Source organism: Physella acuta, unplaced genomic scaffold, assembly GCF_028476545.2.
Source record: "Physella acuta isolate Inbredline_101_S28 unplaced genomic scaffold, ASM2847654v3 ptg001288l, whole genome shotgun sequence".
Lineage (NCBI taxonomy): Eukaryota > Metazoa > Mollusca > Gastropoda > Physidae > Physella > Physella acuta.
Window position 1 is genome coordinate 1 of NW_026732803.1, and position 23,369 is coordinate 23,369.

At 35.8% G+C, this 23,369-nt stretch overlaps 2 protein-coding genes across 2 annotated transcripts; one reads left to right on the plus strand and one right to left on the minus strand.

Annotated features, from left to right (window-relative positions):
* Positions 1 to 3,465: 3,465 nt before the first annotated feature.
* On the plus strand, positions 3,466 to 4,430 carry LOC131958070 (far upstream element-binding protein 1-like). Its single transcript, XM_059322980.1, has one exon. The coding sequence runs from the start codon at positions 3,498 to 3,500 to the stop codon at positions 4,053 to 4,055; it is 558 nt and encodes a 185-aa protein (XP_059178963.1). The 5' UTR covers positions 3,466 to 3,497; the 3' UTR covers positions 4,056 to 4,430.
* Positions 4,431 to 17,735: 13,305 nt separating this feature from the next.
* Positions 17,736 to 18,730, minus strand: LOC131958069 (leukocyte receptor cluster member 1 homolog). The gene has a single exon (XM_059322979.1). It carries the CDS (start codon positions 18,651 to 18,653, stop codon positions 17,799 to 17,801), a length of 855 nt encoding a protein of 284 aa, XP_059178962.1. The 5' UTR covers positions 18,654 to 18,730; the 3' UTR covers positions 17,736 to 17,798.
* Positions 18,731 to 23,369: the final 4,639 nt, after the last annotated feature.

Consider the following 23,369-nt stretch of genomic DNA (forward strand, 5'->3'; position numbering starts at 1 on the left):
GCAATCCCACCCCCTCTCCCCTGTAATAGATCTGTGACGTCCATATGTATTAACTACTATTGTTCCTTAGGATATTTCCCTTAAGATTTTTCCCACAAGGGGAGACTAATGGACAAGTTCAGCCGCATTTGTTGATGACCTACTAACTTAAACGTACATCACTGTCTGTCTTCTGGTCCACTTCTTGTATCTGTACCACTTTCTGTTAACCCACCTCCACCTCAGACCCCCCCCTACCCCTACCCCCGCTCCACGTACACGCTAATCTCTAGTATACAGTTCTTACCTACTTTCTAATTTCTAATCTTCAACTTTATTGTCTCGCCCCGTTCCCCTACTAAACCGTATGTGTGTCGAGTAACGATGTCACAAATAGCGTACGTTTAAATATAAAATGTTTTTAACTGAATTAAATAAATTTCAGAAGACGAACATAAATTATAGCGATGTTGGGGGGGGGGGGGGTGTGTAGGGTGATACGTTCAGTCACGTCTCTCACTTAACATGTCATAATGTCAAGACATACGAATATATATATATGCAGAGGCGTAGCGAGGGGGGGGGGGGGGGGTGGCGGGGGGGGGGCGGACCGCACCGGGTGACACCATTTAGGGGGGTGACACCAAGGCAAAAAATAGCATATATGTGTGTGTGTATGTGTGTGTGTGTGTGTTTGTGCTTACTTGACGATGATCGAAGGCCACATTATCTCAGACAAATATCTCAAGAACAAATTATGTCAAGGACAAATGATCTCACGGACAAAAGATCTCAGGACAAAATATCTCAGACAAAATATCTCAGGACAAAATATCTCAGGACAAAATATCTCAGACAAAATATATTAGATGAAATATCTCAGACAAAACATATTAGACAAAATATCTCAGAAAAATATTTCAGATAAAATTTCACGGACAAATTATTTATCTCAGACAAAATATCAACGACAAAATATCACGGACAGAAAATCTCAGGTGAAATATCTCAGATCATATCACGGACAAAATATTTCAGGTCAAATATCACGGACAAAATATTTCAGGTCAAAATCACGGACAAAATATTTCAGGTCAAAATCACGGACAAAATATTTCAGGTCAAATATCACGGACAAACTAACTCAACATGAAATGGCCCTCCACGATCTCTCGAAGCTCACAACACAACATCTGATCCAGCCATAGTTCATTAGCACAGCGCGTGCTACAGGCCTTGACCCACATTGGTAATTAATGGCTAAAGGTTTTTATTATCTCTTTTTGAATCCAATCGTAATCATTTTAATTGCTTAATTTTTTTTAAAATGAGTAACAGGCATATAGTGCATAAATAATTTCTAGGGGTTAAAAAATCTTACAGTAGTTCAAGTAGCATAAAGGTCAGCTCTAAGTAGCAATCAGATCAGATTTAGATTAACAAGCAATCAAATTAACTAGGTGAAGTATTAAGTAGGTCAGCTTTCGGTCAAGAAGCGAGTAGGTCAGCTTTCGGTCAAGTAGCGTGTAGGTCAGCTTTAAGTCAAGTAGCGAGTAGGTCAGCTTTAGTTCCAAGTAGCGAGTAGGTCAGCTTAAGGTCAGGTAGCGAGTATGTCAGCTTTAGGTCAAGTAGCGTGTAGGTCAGCTTTAAGTCAAGTAGCGAGTAGGTCAGCTTTAGTTCCAAGTAGCGAGTAGGTCAGCTTAAGGTCAGGTAGCGAGTATGTCAGCTTTAGGTCAAGTAGCGTGTAGGTCAGCTTTAGCGCTATTGAGTAGGTCACCTTTAGGTGAAGTAGCGAGTAGGTCAGCTTTATGTCAAGTAGCGAGTAGGTCAGTTTTATGTCAAGTAGCAAGTAGGTCAGCTTAAGGTCAAGTAGCGAGTAGGTCAGCTTTAGGTCAAGTGGTGAGTAGGTCAGCTTTAGGTCAAGTAGCGAGTAGGTCAGCTTTAGGTCAAGTAGCGAGTAGGTCAGCTTTATGTCAAGTAGCGAGTAGGTCAGCTTTATGTCAAGTAGCGAGTTGATCAGCTTTAGGTCAAGTAGCGAGTAGGTGAGCTTTAGGTCAAGTGGTGAGTAGGTCAGCTTTAGGTCAAGTAGCGAGTAGGTCAGTTTTATGTCAAGTAGCAAGTAGGTCAGCTTAAGGTCAAGTAGCGAGTAGGTCAGCTTTAGGTCAAGTGGTGAGTAGGTCAGCTTTAGGTCAAGTAGCGAGTAGGTCAGCTTTAGGTCAAGTAGCGAGTAGGTCAGCTTTAGGTCAAGTAGCGAGTAGGTCAGCTTTATGTCAAGTAGCGAGTTGATCAGCTTTAGGTCAAGTAGCGAGTAGGTGAGCTTTAGGTCAAGTGGTGAGTAGGTCAGCTTTAGGTCAAGTAGCGAGTGTGTTAGCATTAGGTCAAGTAGCCAGTAGGTCAGCTTTAGGTCAAGTAGCGAGGGTTGAGATATATGACAGTTGAGATCTAACAGTGATTAGATTCAGCTTCAGTTTTATTTATGTTGGTAAGCGCTTCGAGTTACCTTATGCCCCAATCTTAAGTTACCATCTGTACAATTACCTTGCGCTAATTAAAACTCTTGATTATAGCACACCTAAACATCATACTGAGACACCTCCTACACACGCTTACACATAGAGGCTACTTATCACTTAACTCCCAAATACTACTAACACAGAGAGCCTACACCCTCACCCAACCCAGTCCATTAACACATAAAGGGAACATATCAGTCCCCGACCCCTTACATCACCCCTCCACCCTGCTCGACAAACACAAATGTGGTTACGTATCTTTTAGCCACCCTACCCCCCCCCCCCAGTCCACCATAACAGTACCATGTCACACCTTCATTCCACTATAACAGTACAATCTCACACCTCCACCCCGCCATAATAGTACCATCTCATACTTATCAGGCACGAAATATAAAGCCAAATTTGAAAACAAGCAAAAACTATTTGAAAACACTTGTTGAAAATCTAACCTTTAAACTGGTTTTGTACTTTATTGAAATGTACATAAATTTAAGTCCACCTCTGGGTACGCGGTTTCGCTAGATCTGAGGGCATCGAATTGTCAGAGCTAACTACTGCACATCTTCCGTGGAAAAAAATTGTAAAAAGTGGTGAAAGCTTTTTTTTTTTTTTTTTTTATTTTATTAAATTAATTACCTCCCATTGACAAAATATACAAACCAAGGGATGTAACTCTTAATTAAACTCTTGAAAGCAACGATAACATTTAGGAAATGCATAAATTATTAAAATAAAAATGTATTTTTTTAATTAATAAATATTGTAATAAATGTTTTATGTAAATTAAGAAATGTAGTAAAATAAAAAAACAAATTCAAGTTTTAAATAAAACCAGAGAGTGGCTTAACACTTATTACACTTTTACTATGAAAAAACAAGCGTACTTTTATTTTGAATCCCGTAAATTAGTTGTCATTATATTTCTGTTAAACTATAGATAGATCTATACCCTATTGTAACCCATGTTCCAGAGTTGTAGCGTTCTCAACACATCTAGACAAAATGTCAATTAGCGGATCTTTTGGCGGAGGCCGTGGTGGCGGCGTAAGTTCAACAACAATGATGGTTGAGTCGTCAAATGTGGGAAAGATCATAGGTCGTGGTGGAAGTAAAATCAGAGATCTAGAACAAGACAGTAATGCCAGAATCAAAATATCCAGAGATGAGGATGAGGATGGAATGAAATCTGTTGAAATCAGTGGAACAACAGAAGAGATTGAAAATGCCAAGAGACTAATTGAAGAATGCCTTAGTGGTGGAAGCCGTGGTGGTGGTGGCGGCGGTGGTAGAGGCTTTGGAGGTGATGGTGGTGGCGAATCTGAAACAATTTATGTTGAGTCATCTGAAGTAGGCAGAATCATCGGTCGTGGTGGAAGCAGAATACGAGACATGGAAGCAGACAGTGGTTGTCGGATAAAGGTGTCACGTGATGGCGACTCATCTGGTAGAAGTTCTGTTGAGTTATCTGGGAGCAAAAACGCTATTTCTGAAGCAAAAAGGCTTATTCAAGATGCTGGAGTTGAAATTGTTAATGGAAACGATCGTGGCCGTGGTTGGTGATTTATTCAACTATTTTCAGCAGATAAAAGCATCAAGGACTCACAAGATTTTCATCCAAGTTGCAATGTCATCATTTTTATTTTTTTATTTTTTTTTTAGTATAGTTACCAAGTCATGTATCATTTATCATCCAGACCAGCTTAAATTATTTTTAAATTCTCGGAAGATTTGAGTCTTGCTCACTCGTGCAGAATGTCAGATGTTATATATAATTGGACTTAACCCCTGGAGAAATCTAATGTATATACTATTCGCAAACTTGATATGTTCACTGAGCGACGCCAGATTTTAAAGTATTGGTCTTATTGTTTTTAAAATCGTGTTCATTGTGCATTTTATGCTTACAAATTTCCAGCTTTGAATAAACACAACAAATTATATAAAAAATAAAAAAAAAAAAAAAAAAAAAAAAGTAACCCATGTTCTTTGCCGAAATGCTAGAAGATCCTGCCGAGCCATCATTCATTAGGCTGCTATCTTAGGGGTCGGCAACCTGAGGCTCGAGAGCCGCATGCGGCTCTTTTGATGTCAAAGTGCAGCTCTCCAGCTCCTTGCACAAATATTAATAACGAGCCGACTCGCGGCGTATCAATCATACGCCGCCGCTAGGCGTATCAATCATACGCCGCTATTTAGTTGTTTTATTTTCTACTTTTCAGTAATTCATAATTTGTGAATTAGACAGTGCCAATGCTGCCACTGAAAATATTTGGTTTAAAACACTATAAGATAGTCGTTAAGGACGATACCCCCCTCCTTTCCCCCAACCCCCACCTCACCCCTACTTTCCCCCAACCCCCACCTCACCCCCCCCCCCCCCCACCCCTTGAAAGCAAACTCCTCTTTGTTACCTCCCCTAAGTTTCAAATCGTTTCAAACTACATTATCTGCCCCTAATAGCCGTCACTAAACCAAGCTCTACGATTGTAAACATTTAGCGCTAACCACAGTTCACCAGATCATGTAAGGGTGGGGGCGGTAGGGAACGCGCTTACAGCTTGGTGTTTTCTATCGTCTCCAAGAAGAGAATTATATATATAGATTATATAATTTAATTTTCACTGGACGGTGGGGTGCATGTCTACCCTGCGTTCAGAAAGGTGGAATAAAAGCCTGGTGAGAACCAAATGACAGAAGCCACCAATACAAGTTATCCAAACCGATATCCAAGACAGTTAGTCGGAGTTTGCAGTGTTGATGTCTGACTGGCTAATGGGAGACACCTACCGAGCCGGTGTTATTCTTTAAAAAAAAAAATTTAAATAAACAGCTTCTAAACTGGATTGGGATAGTATATTATTTGATTAATAATTGTATTATTCTGGCGAAACATGGGTATGTTTTTATACGAATTAATGTTATTTCATATTTAAAAGCTATATATTTTAAATAACCAATCAAATGTATTTACATAATCCTAATGAAATATCAAATGTTGAAATAAAAATGTTAGTGGCTCTTTAAGAACTACTTAATTTTGTAAACTGAAAATTTTGGCTCTTCCGTCTCAATAGGTTGTCGACCCCAGCCCAAACCGTTAGAGAGAAACTGACAAGGTTTTCTTATTCGGACGACACAACAGACCATTCAAACTCCTCAGCTGAAGAGAAGAACACAGAAGAAATAAACCGGGAGTGATCTCCCCTAAACTTTCTCGAATATTCTTATATAAAACAACGGGATGGGAACTCGGGAAATAGTTATCATTTTTAATCCATTTTAATTACTTAAACTTTTTAAAATAGAATAGCATCTCATAGAAAAAATAATTGCGCACCAAGCGAACGCCGAATAAAGATGTGTATAATAGTGCGGAATATTATTAGTACTTTATAAATTTTTTTGAGAAATCGGAAAGAGTGAAAATTACTACTTCCGATCAACGGAAATTACTCAAAATTTGAAAGAAGGCAGGAAATTAGATCTTTTACTTACATGTGAAATTTCATTTATCTATCTGAAATAGTACTCAAGTTATAGGCTTTTTAAAAAATTCAAAGTAGAAAAAGTACGACTTCCGGTTATCGGAAATCGCTCAAAACTTGATACGGATCTACGATTTTGATAAAATTTCATCAACCTAGCTGGAACAGTACTCAAGTTATCGTGTTTACACACAGGCAGACAGACAGACAGACAGACACACAGACACACACAGACATACGGACAAGATTGCAAAATTATGTTTTTCCGTATCAGTAAGGTGTAAAACGTTGAGACTTGCAAAAATCTTGTGGTTTTTTTTTCACGATTACAAGATTTTCTCTATACTTCGTATATACGAGAAAGTAAAAAAGGCAAATACAAAATCTCAATCTAACAAAAAAAAATGCACGGAGGAAAAGAAAAGATTTGCTACTGATAAAGATGAATAGGCCTAGGGACTACACACTACAAAGATTTGCTACCGACAAAGATGAGTGAACCTAGGGACTACACACTACAAAGATTTGCTACCGACAAAGATGAGTGGACCTAGGGACTACACACTACAAAGATTTGCTACTGACAAAGATGAGTGGACCTAGGGACTACACACTACAAAGATTTGCTACTGACAAAGATGAGTGGACCTAGGGACTACACACTACAAAGATTTGCTACCGACAAGGATGAGTGGACCTAGGGACTACACACTACAAAGATTTGCTACTGACAAAGATGAGTGGACCTAGGGACTACACACTACAAAGATTTGCTACCGACAAGGATGAGTGGACCTAGGGACTACACACTACAAAGATTTGCTACCGACAAAGATGAGTGGACCTAGGGACTACACACTACAAAGATTTGCTACCGACAAAAGTGAGTGGACCTAGGGACTACACACTACAAAGATTTGCTACCGACAAAAGTGAGTGGACCTAGGGACTACACACTACAAAGATTTGCTACCGACAAGGATGAGTGGACCTAGGGACTACACACTACAAAGATTTGCTACCGACAAAAGTGAGTGGACCTAGGGACTACACACTACAAAGATTTGCTACCGACAAAAGTGAGTGGACCTAGGGACTACACACTACAAAGATTTGCTACTGACAAAAGTGAGTGGACCTAGGGACTACACACTACAAAGATTTGCTACCGACAAAAGTGAGTGGACCTAGGGACTACACACTACAAAGATTTGCTACCGACAAAAGTGAGTGGACCTAGGGACTACACACTACAAAGATTTGCTACCGACAAAGATAAGTGGACCTAGGGACTACACACTACAAAGATTTGCTACCGACAAAGATGAGTGGACCTAGGGACTACACACTACAAAGATTTGCTACCGACAAAGATAAGTGGACCTAGGGACTACACACTACAAAGATTTGCTACCGACAAAGATGAGTGGACCTAGGGACTACACACTACGAAGGCTTGCTACTGACAAAGATGAATGGACACAAATTTAGTTCGATTAAATAAACATTTCATGCTTATTATCCAAGTACCGTTGTAAATACCGTGTATCAAGTCAGATTAAGTGACCATAAGACGCGATCATACGTAGCTGATATAGGAACAACAAAGAACAGCGATGTATTTAATTATCTAATTATGAAATTTAAGTTTATCCAGAAGATTTCACACCATTTTGCGCAATATTTTAATGTTGCGCGTATTCATTTTAGGCTTTGCTTTAGTTTAGCTAACTCCTATTAGGCGTAATACGAAATAAAAAATAATAAAATTAATTTGTTTTTCTAAGGGAATAATCGAAATGGAATAAAATAGTTTTTGAAACAAAATATGTTTAATGTATTTAGTCTGGTATAATTCCTCCACTTTACCATTAACAAAACAAAATAAATGTCTACGTTTTATTACAACATTTAAACACCACACATTTCTTACATCATACTTACTTTATAACTCATAACAATCTTTTTCCAGCTGGTTTAGAGTCTTAAAAAAATTAAATCAATTATCTAGAGACTTGAATGATCAAGTCGAAATAAACCGAACCATATTCAATGAATACTTAGTCCAGCGGTCGGCAACCTGCGGCTTGCGAGCGGCAACCTGCGGCTTGCGAGCCGCCTGCGGCTCTTTTGATGTCAAGATGCGACTCTCCAGCTCCTTGCACAAATAATAATAATTATATAATTTCATTTTCACTGGACGGTGGGGTACATGTCTACCCTGCCTTCAGAAGGGTGGAATAAAAGCCTGGTGAGAACCAAAGGACAGAAGCCACCGATACAAGTTATCCAAACCGATATCCAAGCCAGTTAGTCGGAGTTTGCCGTGTTGATGCCTGCCTGGCTAATGGGAGACACCTACCAAGCCGGTGTTAATCTTTAAAAAAAAAATTTAAAAAATAAACAGCTTCTAAACTGGATTGAGATATTATTATGATTTGATTAATACTTTTATTATTCTGGCGAAACGTGTATGTTTTTATATGAATTAATGTTATTTCATATTTAAAAGCTTTATATTTTAAATAACAAACCAAATGTATTTACATAATCCTAATCAAATATCAAATGTTGAAATAAAAATGATTGTGGCTCTTTAAAAACTGTTCAATTTTGTAAACTGAAATTTTGGCTCTCCCGTCTCAAAAGTTTGCCGACCCCTATGCTAACTCCATCTCTACAAAACCCAAGCTAGACTACATCTCTGAGGGGGGGAGGTGGATTCTACTGTCAAAAGTTGTGTTAATTTTATACGGAACGGCTTGACTGGGCGGTAGATCGCTCGTATGCTAACCCCAAATTCGCGAGTTTGGTTCCTATGCTAACCCCAAATTCGCGAGTTGGTTCCGTATGATGCTTTTGAATCCAGCCAGTTCCGATGGGTACCTGTTTCAGTATAGGCGGCTGAGGACCACACTATGACATCATCGAGGTCACAGAAACAGGTGAATTCTACTTTTGTTTGCCCTAGGTTTTTTTTTTCTTTAAAAATCTTAATATGCTTAATGTATCAGCATTAGAAACAAAGTAAAATCCCCTTTTCGAACTTCGATGGTCCATGGGGCACGTTAAGTAGTGTTCACCTGTCTCCGTGAAGGGATACCACTATGCCCAGCTGCCTTTACTTTCCTTCTCGTGAGTTAGGTACTCATTAAAGCTGGGTGGACTCAGGGTACGTCCGACTGACTTAACCGGATTTGAGACAGCAGTCCACCGCTCTACCGCTAGGCTACGAAGTCCCTACACTAACTAATAACCCTTCTATTAGTAACACTTAGTTTTTGTGACGTCCATTTCTAACTTTTTCAATTGTAACTCTTGAAAGTGAATGCTTGTTTGTGCAGTTATAAAACATGTACTTTTTTTTTATTTTTAACCTTGTTTCATTATCTAGCCTTCTGTTTAGTACTTAGATATTGTAAAGAGATAAGAATAAGACGAAAATTAAGCTGCAAAATATTTTAAAAAATCAATTAGTTTTTATATTTTTTCTCCAACCTAATCGTTCTCGAGCAAATGCTCCTTATAATCTAGAAACAAAATTTGCTTAATACACCTCAGCGCGTTAATGTTGTTAATATTCCCCTACTGTGTTTCTTCCAGACTTTTTTTTTTCTCCCAGGGTTGGGGGGGGGGGGGCGGACACTGTTAAAATTATATATTTTCTAAATAAAATTCTACTTTGTTTGGGGGGAAGGTAGACTATCTTCGAAGAGATGCCTGGAAGAAACACTGTTCCCCTACATAAGTAACTTTTTTCTAACGTAGAATGAAAACATGATACTCTTTCGGAAATACATGTAGGGCCTATCTAGAACATTCGTAAAAAAAAAGAAAAGATCAAATATGTCATAGTTTGTGTAACACGATGTGACAACAAACACAGGAACGAATAGAAAAACATTCGGACATTGTGAACTAAGAACAAGCTTGTTAAATAGCTTTGGTAATGTAAGTTAATTTACGATCTCTTTATTTGTAGGAAGTGATATTATTACCAGAGCCGGCGTTAGGGGGTGGCGAACGGGGCGGTCGCCATAGGCCCCGCGCTTGAAGGGGCCCCGCGCTTCAGCAATGTCATTGTTATCTGAATTAGTTCGTAAACTTAAAAAAAATGGTTGCTAAATTCAATTGGGAAAAACTAAATGGTCGAATGCCGACGTTGTTGATTGTTATAACTGAGACCATAGTGATGTTAGTGAGTTATCACCCATCTCACTGAACTGGGACATGCCGTAATTCTATACAAAAAACAGTGTCACACACCTCCCCTTTGTGTAGGGTACGGTCGCCTGGCATTTGACCTCAGCTGACTGGAGATGGCGGTCGAGAATTAGCCCACGACGTAAAGAGATACCCTATTGTATGCGGACCCATGAAGACGTCCTTTTAGTGAGCAGACGGGATGTCTGTAATAGACAGTTTGACCTGATGAACTCTAGTCCTGACCTTCTTGTTGTAGATGTCGTATAATGTCGTATATGTACAGTGTTTCTTCCAAACTTTTTCTCGAGGGGGGGGGGGGGGGAAGGGGCACTTGAAATTTTCGGGGCGAGGTTGGCGGTAGACTTTCTTCGGGGGGGGGGGGGGGGCGGACACTGTTAAAAGTATATATTTTGTATATAAATTATGTAAATTTCATTTCGTTTTTGAAGAGATGCCTGGAAGAAACTCTATATGTAGGCCTACTTGTCTTGGTATAACAAAATTAACATTCAGTTGCGTGCAGAGGGGTGGGAGGAGGGCGACGAGGGTGGGGGGGGGGGGGGGCCTTTAGGATCTATATCAGGCGGCATTAAACAGAGTGATTTATTATTATTTTTTGGAAGAAAGTTAAAACTGTTGTTATGTTGTGTCACCTTAAGGATTCACCTGTTCAATAATTAAGACAATAATGATTTTGGTTTTAAAATATTGTATGAATTCTAAAAAAAATTTGAAGTCTATACTGCTTTGATACATCAGGCCGAGTTCGCTGTATTGTAAACTTTATTTTCCTAATTATTCGGCACGTGATTAAATTTTCTTAAGTGATTTGGTATGAATTACATAACTGTCAAAAGTGATTTAATATCTTAGCAAAGGAAAAAAACTACGAACATTGGGTTAATACATGGGAGAGATAAAAATCTGTTATTATAGTGGAAAGTTTGACATTAGCTTATAAACTCCAAAACATTTGTGTTATTATGTGTACATCACATTATATAGGCCTTTATACATACATATATATATATATATTACCAAATGCTTATTATTTTAAATTAACATTTTAAAATTTTGTAGTAATAAATTTAAACCTTAACCCTTTTTTAAATTAATATTGTTTATATAAAAGTTATCTTATTGATCATCTGTAGTATTAGGTAACAGCTGTGTGTATTGTTTACTTTGGATCCCGCTTTATTGTGGGACAGAGACTTACCAAAATGTAAGAAAAAATTAATTTAACAGGTTAATACATACTATCCAGACTAGTTCTATGCCTCTAACAAATATACCTAGAGTGGATCTTGTAACAAATATACCTAGAGCGGATATTGTAACAACTATACCTATAGTAGATCTTGTAACAAATATACCTAGATGATGTTGTTACAAATATACCTAGAGTGGTTCTTGTAACAAATATACCTAGAGTGGATCTTGTAAAAAAAAAATTTAGAGTGGTTCTTGTAACAATTATATACCTAGAGTGGATCTTGTAAAAAAATATACCTCGAGAGGGTCTTGTAACAAATATACCTTGAATTAATCTTGTAACAAATATAACTAGAGTGGATCTTATAACAAATATACCTAGAATGGATCTTGTAACAAATATACCTAGATGATGTTGTAACAAATATACCTAGGATGGTTCTTGTAACAAATATACTTAGATGACCTTGTAACAAATATACATAGAGTGGATCTTGTAACAAATATACCTAGAGTGGATCTTGTAACAACTATACCTAGAGTAGATATTGTAACAACTATACCTAGAGTAGATATTGTAACAACTATACCTAGAGCGGACCTTGTAACAAATATACCTCGAGAGGATCTTGTAACCAATATACCTCGAGAGGATCTTGTAACAAATATACCTAGACGTAGGTAGCTGTTCTCCTTTCTTCAGTGTGGAGGACCTAGAGAATTTAAGTAAACCAAAAGTGATTGCTTAGAGACATTCGAGGCATAATTACATGCTGACCTATTTACACATCCGCAAGTTAGGCCTACTAATGAAGACAGATCCTGTTGTTGTTTTTGTAATATGATGTTGTTTTATTATGTAATGTTTCTGTGAAATGTAATAATAATTGTTTTGGTTTTGGTTATCTAAATTCTATTATAATTGACGTTGTTTCATGTTTATATTAAACTCTTAAGATATTGTATATTTTTAACAATGATGCATCGTTTTAAACACAAATTTGTATAACCAATGTAAAGGGAAAGTCATTAATTATCCTCAAATATGTGTTATTGTTGTGGACATCGTAAATTTATATTTAACAGGTTATGCTTAAATGTGCATAATATAATACCCAGTGTTGTCTTATAATACATCGTGGTATAATTTGCCACGCGTTTTTTGAGTCCTTAATACATGCATGCTGTCTACATTCGTCATGTGTCAGTGTGGTACTTCATCGCTTGGGTTTCGTGTCTTGTAATAAATAGGCCTACATTTTGAAATAGCTTTTATAGTGTGTGCGTGTGTGTGTGTGTGTTTGTGTGTATGTGATTGTGTGTGTGTCTGTGTGTGTATGTGTGTGTGTGTGCGTGCGTGCGTGCGTGTGTGTGTGCGCGCGTACGTGTGTGTGTGTGTGTGCATGTGTGTGTGTTTGTGTGTGTGTGTGTGTGTGTGTGTGAGTGCGTGTGTGTCTGTGTCTGTGTGTCTGTCTGTCTGTGTCTGTGTGTATGTGTGTGCAACTTAATCAGTTAGACTATTAACCCTAATTAATCCAGATTTTTCTTATTATTAAAAATATAATATTTCTTGTAAGAAAATTATTTAGCAAAAGAAAAAAGCTTATGATAGTCTGTAGTCGGTTTCATAAAAATACAAAAACAAAATGATAGATAATCTTTTTGGGTAAAACAAAACATGCAAAAAACTTCAGTTGCACTCATCTTTGCCATTGCCTACGTGGCTCAAGTGACATACTCTAGTATTTTGTGTCTGTAATGTCTAGCTATCATAGTGTCTACTTTAGTCTACTTTCTGCCCTAGTCTATTTTTTTTCACAAACTATTTAGCAGACAACGTAACCTAGTACACCTCACACTTTGATGCAACATCTCAAGTATACACGCTAAAGCTGGCTAAAGCTAACTTATGTTTGAGTGTCGTCAATAGATCCGGGTTTCTATTGTTGTTTCTTCTTTTTTTTTTATAAAACCTAAAGCAAAACTATACCACGTGGTTTAAGCAGACAAGAAAATCGCCAAATTAAGAATACATCTTCGCCATTGTAATAAAAGTTTTATTCTATTTGTTCTTTTTCTATTGTAGTGTCATCATTTGTTTATGATTTTTTTAAAATTCTCTATGTATTGTCGTTCCACGCGGGACATTCACATTGGTATTGGAAACGGATTAATCAAAGCATACAATGATTTCAGACCGAACTCGGTCGGCGTCGGTAAAGTCCATGGTTGCTAAACCGAAAAGTCCCGAGTTTGAACCCTCGGGCAGATGTGGCTCGTTAGCTGGTGACAGCAACTCGTCTAGGAGAGACAACTCCAAAATCAAACAACTGCTGCCTAGTTTGTTCTTGGTTGGACAAAGGCCTTGGAAGCATATCCAAAAAGAAAAGCAGGCTGAAATCAGAGTCAACGGCCTAAGTGGCACATAACCAGTTGACACGTATACTTAATTGTGTGGAGGGGAAAACCCTCCAACACTCAAATTAAGAACGAAGACCGAACCGTTGCGACTTAGCCTTTGATGTGCCAGTCACACGTATTTGTTTATCGACAACGCTACATCAAAGAGGGCTTTAAACTTATCCACCCCCGCATTGAGATGATACACAACATTAGTCACGCCTTGAACAAAACGTAAATAAAATTTTGTCAACACAAACATGTGCAGTTCCCTCTCCTTACTAGTGCTGCAGTCACGAGTCTTATAAACACACGATACACACAGGGAACTGAAAATAGAGTAGTATTAAAATAGTGTGTCGAGTTTTTTAATTAATACTTAAAATGTCAATATTAGGTTAGTCATAACTTTATAGTGTTAAAATAATTAAAAATTAAAGTTAAAAACAAAAAACCATTAGCTTTCTTACAACAGTATTTTAATAAGTTTAAATTGAGATCCTCGGAATGTCAATAGGCTTGAAAAGCTAGCTCCAAATAATTTTAAACGTTTAAAAAAATTGTAATTGGACGTCTTGTATAAGATCTATGCATAAGTAACACCAGGGGTCGGCAACCTGCGGCTCCTTTGATGTCAGGATGCGGCTCGCCAGTTCCATAATAATGACATTATTTTATTTTCATAACTCATAAAGATATTATACTTGAAAACAACTTTAAACAAAATAAAAACACTAAGAATAGGTGGAGTAGAGCGTATACAAACAGTTGACAGCTGCATGGACACAAAGCCCAGCCCCACAACTGTGGCCAGCCCCGTGGCAGTGGTTCCATGCGTTCAACTACCGAAGTGCACTTTTTTTTCACATATTTTCAAAAGTAATGGTTATTTTAATCAGAAGGCATTTTTGTATGTTTTACCGTGCATTTATTTGACTTGAGTGGCATATTCTAATAGTTATTAGCCTCTAAATTGGGTAGGGATAGTTTTATAATTGGATTTTATTATCCTAAAAGAACTAGTTGAAATACTTTATGTTTTCATACTTAAACTCATAAAAAAATTATTTAGCTAATCCTAATCAAATACCTTAATATTGAAGAACTATTATGAATGGTTCTTTTAAAACTTGGAAATTTTGTAAATTGTAGCTTTTGGCTCTTACACCTCAAAAGGTTGCAGACCCCTGGCCTAGACCAAGAGTATGTTCTATTTTCAATTTTTGTCTTTATTAATTAAAAAACCAGAGTTACTTTTTTTTTTTTTTTTTTTCAAAAATTTTTTATTTACATGCTAAATATGGATATTTTAACTAAGCACTGAGCCCCTTTTAACAAGAATGTTGAGTAGTATTTATCTGAACATTGACAAAACATTAAGAAACCAGAAGCTAGATCTCAACAGCAAGTCAAAGGTTACAAATGTGGGGCAAAACAATCCATATAAAAGTTACGACTGGCACATGTAAATCAACTATAAATACCCAATCCTATACATCATATAAAGAATCACACTAGCTAGAAAATTCTAAGGCACATATATCTAACACTAAAGTGCTGAAATAAGAACATACTACCAAACTCCTGTGTGATCTTATTGAAATTACCCATAGTGTAAAAAAATTGTTGGTTTAAAAAAATGTCACAAAGATGGATTCTCATATGGATATTACTTTCAAAGGAATAGCTTTGTGCATAGAACTTGAATTTAAATAATACATAACATGCTAACACACTTACTGTTGAACAATTACCTACAACAATTTCACTTTACATTAACATCAGCATTTAATAATTGTGCTTTAATAACTAAGCTAAAAATTAAATTGTTTAAATGTGAATCATAACATTGAGCAAACTGCACAAGCCATCTGATTAACCAATCATGTGGAGATACAAAATAAACCATTTCTTTTAAACAAAATATGAAAATTAAGGAACAAAGTAAAAATTAAGAAAAAAAAATGGAATTTAAGAAAGGTATGTTGAAAACTGAAATCTAAAAAAAACTAAAATCTTTCTGTTTGTAAAACATACTCATACTAGTTTCATGAACAATTCACTAGTAGGTTTGTTCTGTTCTATAATGTCTAAAGAAATGATCATCACAACATTCTGTACTATTACAAATGTGGCAGGAAACTGAATGATTATGAGCCACATTTATCCTTCTTAAAACACAAAGGAACACCATTGTCTCCTGTTTCCTGATTGTAAGCATTGTGAGATCCATCGCACATAACTTTTTTGGTCTCCAGCAGCGGCAGTAGCAAGCATTGTCACCAACATCTTCCACGTTTACGGTGGTTACAACTTTATCTTTAGACTTGTCAATGCCTGGGTTGATCTTAGAGGGTGGCTTGTTAGATGAACGAAAACATTGCCATGCAACATACAGACCCAATGCAATGGTGGTAATTACTGGAATGTTGTAGCTGACATCTCTGCCTCCAATTTCCAAACCCATTTTACTTTGATTGAACTATTATAATCTCAGAAAAAGCAACTAGATTTACAGATTTAATGTAAATTCGGCTTTTATAAAACGTCTTTGACTTTTCTTTCAGTTATTCAATGTTTTGAAAGTCAAAAACCAGAGGTTTTTTTTTTTTTTTAAGTTTAGGGGAGATCACTCCCGGTTTATTACATTTTTATTTGATGAATAAAAACAGTAGGCCTATTTATAAATCCAGGTAGGAATATATTAAACTTACATTTAAAGCACTGCTTAAGCAACGAAGAATTATTTTTGATTTGACATAGTATAAAAATGGAAGTTGAAATTAGCAGGCTTAAAGTGCTAAAACAAAACCGTGTTATTTCTATCTGTAGTCTAAGGGTTGGTTTGGCTTTCTCATACAGACAGCTTACAATTTTAGTTAGCACATTTCAAGAAACAACCAAGCTCCTATACTGTACGTATATGCTTACCATATCAAATATACTATATATGAATATTATATTTTTTCTGAAGAACAAGCACTTTTAGATAAACATTCACTTTGTTCAACATTTTAAGCTGATGCCATGAATTCCTCTTCAATTTGACTGACATGGCATTTCCCATTGACTAAACATTCAAGCCGTTGTCTTACTTGCTTCTGATCTTCCAGTCTGCAGCCTAAAATCATACCTTGAAATTTGTAATCAATTGGGCCAGTATTACTCAAGTCAGACACACATGCATTCAAATAACTTTGAGCTAATTGGCTGTAAGTTTGATCATCACTTTCATTCTGCAAACATACCTGCTCCAGATCTTTGACTAAAGAGTTGACTGTCTTATAAGCACTTTCCTGTTCTGCACTTCTAATTGTATGAATTTTTATTTCTACGCTTTTGCATCTTTTCTTGAGCCTCTCAATGGTGGAGCAGATTTCTTGATGTTCTCCTTCTGTAGATGATTCCTCACCACTGTTAGAACTAGATCTAGATCTAATTATTATTTGATTATTTTCTTCTTGTAAATGCGAAAGTACTGTAAGTAAGCTCTCTCTTTCGTGCGAAAGATTTTGGGCGTTTCGCATGAGGGCTTGTATCCTATCTTCAACTTCATCCAGATAAGATAGTATTAAATACGACAGGTTTTGTTAATTTTCTTGGCTAGATAATATAGATCTAGATCTTGATCTACTTTCTTTACAGTCTTTGTTAGTATTGCAATTACCAGAGCTACTTTTTTTTTTTTTTTTTTTTTTTTTTTTTTTTTTTTTTTTTTTTGCATTGATAGAAGATTTAATTTGTAAAATACAATAAAAATTGATCGCTTTACTCAATGTTGACAAAGAATAGATAATTTTTTAAAAGAAGAACCATTAACAAAACAAGTATTGTTATTTTGAGAGGGGGGGGAGCTAGAAATACTTTTAAAAAGTGTGAATGGATGACCCATACGATGTTTACTTAAATGGATTAATAAATTGCACAAAATAAATTTTTATTTAAACCTTGAAGTTTAATAACAGCCATACAAATTGAGACAAAAATAAAATATAGTTTAAAATAGGTCTGGGTTATACTGTGAATTATATTTTCTCTTATTAGATCTTTTAACTTCGCTGTTATTTTCACTACATTTTGCATCCTGTTTCTCGATTTTTGGTGATAAAATAGCCTGAGCTCTTAATTTTTCATGTGTTTCACGTAATAATCTTTCTTGTCTCATTTCCTCAATAGTTTTTTTTGAAGCATTCTTTGAAGTTTCTTTCTTGCTATCACTGTGTTTTCTTTGGGCTTCTTTTTTAGTGGTTTTTTCTTTACTGTGGTTTTTTTTCTTAATGTATTGGTTCATCTGAACTAATGGATCCATATAATTTATGAGCTTTTGACAATCTTTCTGTGATTCTGCCTCTGATTCTTCTTTGACTGAACTACATTCATTTCTTCTCTTTTTAACTGAATGATGGAGATCCCAAGGTGATCCTTTACTTTCTTGTGCACTTTGGCCTAAATATGTAAGAAGCCCAATTTTTTTCTCAAACTGATCTTTTTCGTGTTTCTTTTCAGCTTCATTATCTTTGTTGCTGCCTTGTTTTATGAGTCCATCTTCAATTTCCTTAAAAAAATCGATGTGCTCTTTAGGTATAATCCCACTTTCACCTCTAGATCTACTTTTACTGGCAACCTCAGAACTTGTGGTTGAATTATGAATATCTAAGCTCTTGCAGTTCAGATCTTTGGATTTGCTTTGATTTTTAGCTCTGAGTAAAGCTGTTCGAGCTTCTTGTTCAGCAAGTGCAATTCGCCTTTGTTTCTCCTTTTCTTCTGATGCTGCATTTTCTTCATCTTTTCTAACTCTCTCTATATTCTTCTTAGTCCGCACATGCCAACTTTTGTGAGGCAAAATGTTCATGTTTAATAATCAATAATAAATCCAGTTCACACTTCAAATTCAATGTTTGCACAGCTATGATAAAGTGATAGTGATTCTATTTTGCCCGCTGTGTATTTGAATGGGAAAAAATCTAGTAGATGACACATTTCTGCTGAACGGCGATGAACAGTCAATCTTGTCACAAGGAGTATTGTGTAGGACAACGGAGAGACTTGAATTGTTTATTATGAACTTTCACATCATGTCTACAATCTAATTCTTTAATTTAGCTAGATGTTTGCAATTAAAACGTGAGCCTGATAATAATTTCAAATTACAAAACAAGAAGTTAAACAATCATTTTTATAAGGCTTAAAAATATTTTTGTTTTAATTCACACTGTAAACAATGTTTTGTATTTTTAAAAATTACTTATGATTGTTTTTTAAAATGTAGCCATTTTTGGGATCAAAGTTACAGATTACCTTTCTTGGTTAATAAAAATTTATAAATGGAAATTAGCGTAGGTGAATTAATTAAACAAAGGTTTTTGATTCGGATATAATTACATTAATGTATCCGAAATTTAAATGCGCACGATATAAGCCTACATTTTCCATGTACAAATGTATATAAGAATATAAAGGTTAGGGTGGGATAAATGTTTCTTAGTTTGTATTTGTTAGTCAAGTATGTGTTCTATGTGGCTATGTGTTTAAAGCAAACTTTGACATCTTTCGTGAACATATAAGCTTATAATATATATATATATATATATATATATATATATATATATATATATATATATATATATATATATATATATATATAAATTTATATATATATAAATTTATATATATATAAATTTATATATATATATATATATATATATATATATATATATATATATATATATATATATATATATATATATATATATATATATATAACCTACATTTTCAATATACAAATTTATCTATGAATATATAGGCTAAAGTGGAAAAAAATGTTTCTTTGCTTGTATTTGTTAGTCAAATATGTGGCTATGTGTTTAAAGCAAACTTTGACTTATTTCGTGAATAAAATAACATTGCTAGTTTGATGCTGTTTTTAGAGGCGTTCGAAAACAGGCAATTTTTCGTCTTCTCTACAGCACCGTTATAATTCCTAGTAGCGAACATTTAATGCAGAAAATAAACATATTCATGAGTAACAAAAAATATTTATTGCATATCTAGGCATGTAATCTTTGCAGTGACAAAAAAAAAAAAAGAAAATATACTGCAGAATTTTGATTTCATTTAAATAAAATAATAAATCAGAGCTTCATGTCCTTTGATTTATGGGGGCCGCATACATTTATTTTAAGTTGATATTGTGGTCCTTACGTGACAATATTTATACATTCGCTTGCATTATTGTGATGTATAGCATTTATTTTCTACTTTTTAGTTCAATCAGAAAACGTGGGTTTTTAAAAACTTTTTTAATGATTATTATTATGAACTCTCCTGTCCTAGCCTCGGCCTTTATTTTACAAAATTACAAGGTACCAGAGGCGTAGCGAGGGCGCGGCGGGAGGGGGGGCGCCGCACCGGGTGACGCCATTTAGGGAAGTGATACCAAGGCAAAAAATTGCAAAATTTACAGAAGAAAAATGCTTTTTTTGCCAGTTCGATTAATAAGTAATTAAAGTTTAATAGTTTTTTTTAAGTACAAATCGACAATTATAACAAGGGGGTGGTGGTGACAACTTAATAAATTGTCGGAAAATTTCCCCCAAGAAGCAATGCCGATTGCAGAATGTTTTGAGGACTACTATATTGGCAGACCACAACGTCTACGTCGGAGACAAAATCTTTTTACTTGAAATAATAAAGGGATTAATAAAAAATTTTGCAAAAATTGATGCCACTTGTTAAATTGGAGGGGGGTAGGGGGTTGACACCAAATGCAACTTTCACAGAACAATGTAGTGATCAGAACGAAATACACCATCCAAAAAAGTGGATGGGCCTGACACCACATTGAAAAAATTGCAAATCAATAAATCCTTTGATGATGGAGTGTGGCGGCTAACTAAAATATCAATGCTAAATTTCTAATCGAACATGTCACTATGTAACCGCCTCCCAGCGTAGAGGTGTGTGGGGTGGGGGGGGGGTGTTGTGGGGGGGTGTTGGGTGACACCAGTAAAAAAATAGTTGTAAATTAGATGGTGTAAGTTTACTTCAGTAATTTCAAATAACATGACATCTTAAAATAATTTTTGTATTTTCTTCGTCTTCTTCGTTATTAATTTTAGTGTTCTAGATTTATTTCTAATTTTTCTAATTGGTATTGGTAACCTATGTTATACTAAATGTGTGTGGATATTTTTACTATTTAGTTATTTCTTTGCTTTTTCACTAATAACGTTCAACGTGTAGTAAAGCACATTGCGTTTTGACCAATAACTATTTCATACAATATTTTTCTCAAGCAAGTATGGCATTACAAAAATATAGGCCTAAAATTCACATGTAACGGGTGCCGATGGCTAATATATATGTATATATATATATATATATATATATATATATATATATATATATATATATATATATATATATATATATATATATATATATATATATATGTATGTATATATATATATATATATATATATATATATATATATATATATATATATATATATATATATATATATATATATATATATATATATATATATATATATATATATATTTTTTTTTTTTTTTTTTTTTATTTTTTTTTTCCGGAGTGGGGGTACACCCGACCTGGTGACGCTACAGCCTATGACAGGGGTCGGCAACCTGCGGCTCTTTTGATATCAAGATGCGGCTCTCCAGCTCATTGAACAAATACTAATAATCTTAATAAAAAAATTAAATATTTGAAATAAAAAAAAATGTTAGTGGCTCATTAAAACTAGGGAAATTTTAAAAATTGTAACTTTTGGCTCTTCCGCTTCAAAAGGTTGCCGACCCCTGGTAAAACCATTTTAAGTGAATGAGAGTAGGCCACATGCAAGAAAGAAGTATTACTATTGTAAACAGTGGCGTAGCCAGGATCGTCTCAAGGGGGGGGGTTCCAATTTTTACCCGGGGACAAACTTTCGATTTGCACCCCCCCCCCCCTCAAACTTTCGATTTGCACCCCCCCCCTCAAACTTTCGATTTGCACCCCCCCTCAAACTTTCGATTTGCACCCCCCCCCCTCAAACTTTCGATTTGCACCCCCCCCCCCCTCAAACTTTCGATTTGCACCCCCCCCCCCTCAAGCTTTCGATTTGCACCCCCCCCTCAAACTTTCGATTTGCACCCCCCCCCCCTCAAACTTTCGATTTGCATCCCCCGTCATACTTTTTATATATACCGAGGGGTCTATGGGGGGGGTTAAGACCCCCCCTAACCCCCCCTGCCTACGCCACTGATTGTAAATCTGTATCAGTCCTCACAAGCCGATGATGAAAACTAATTCTAAAGCGAACATGCAATGCAAAATGACGCTGTAAATAACGTGTCTGAAAAAGAAAAAAAAATGTTGTCAGATGGCATATTTTCTGCCAACATTAAATATTTTATAACATTTGAAAAATAAGTTGTGTATTTTATCATGGAAACAATCTTTGTAACTTTCATTGTTTTACTTTCCCTGGCCACTCCGGTTGACTTCAAAGAGGGGTTGAGGGCAGTTTCTGTTATAAATATTTGAATTGATAAAATAGTTCTAAACGGCTTTTCTACGGCTTGTACTCAATACAAAAATATGAAAATGTGTGTAATCGATGGTTTCTAACCGGCTTTAATTTTTTTAGTGTAATTATATTTTTATCGGTTGCCGTATTTTTTTCAAGGGGCACATAAATAAAATTGAAAGAATCCTTTCCTAAAGTAGGTGGGAGGGGTTTACGTGCTGTACTCCATTTGACTTAGTTTAATTGTGTAACATGTTTAAAAATGTGTAGCCTCTAATTCAACGTAATTTAAAGAGAGTTTCTTCCAGGCATCTCCTGAAAAGCGTCTACCCCCCCCCCCCTTAACGAAATTGAATTTATATAGAAAATATATACTTTTAACAGTGTCCGTCCCCCCCCCCCTTTCTCTCTCTCTCTCTCTCTCTCTCTCTCTCTCTCTCTCGCCGGAAATTTTAGTTCGCCCCTCGGAAAAAAATTTTGATTTTAAACGGTTTATTAGAGAGAAGCAACGTGGTTGTAATTTTTTGTAAAACAATGCTTACAAAAATGTAAGTTGAAGTCTTTGAAATTGTAATTGACTGAGTTGAACCGGTGTACCTGGCTACTTCAGTCTACTTTTTACTTTACCTCCTACTTCAGTCTACTTTCTACTTCAATCTACCTCCTACCATAGTCCACTTTCAACGGATTTCAAACAGAATGTTTTGCCAGACGCCGTACCCTAGCACCTCACAAATCTCATCAGGATTTGATTCCAAATCTCAAGTCTACATGCCAAGCTCACCGTGTTTTTGTTATGTTAGCAGGTCTGTTTTACGCCGTTTTAAACAAAACAAAACCACGTCATTTATTTCTTAGCGTGAGCCAGGAACCCAAAAGAGCTGGGTGTACTCAGGGACGGATTCGAGCCCGGGATTCGAATACCAGATTTTAAGGTTGCGTTTGCAGTCCGACTACTTTGTCGCATAAACAGGCGAACTCTACTTCATCAGCCCTGTTTATCTACATTTCAGAAATGGAGGTTGTACATTTCA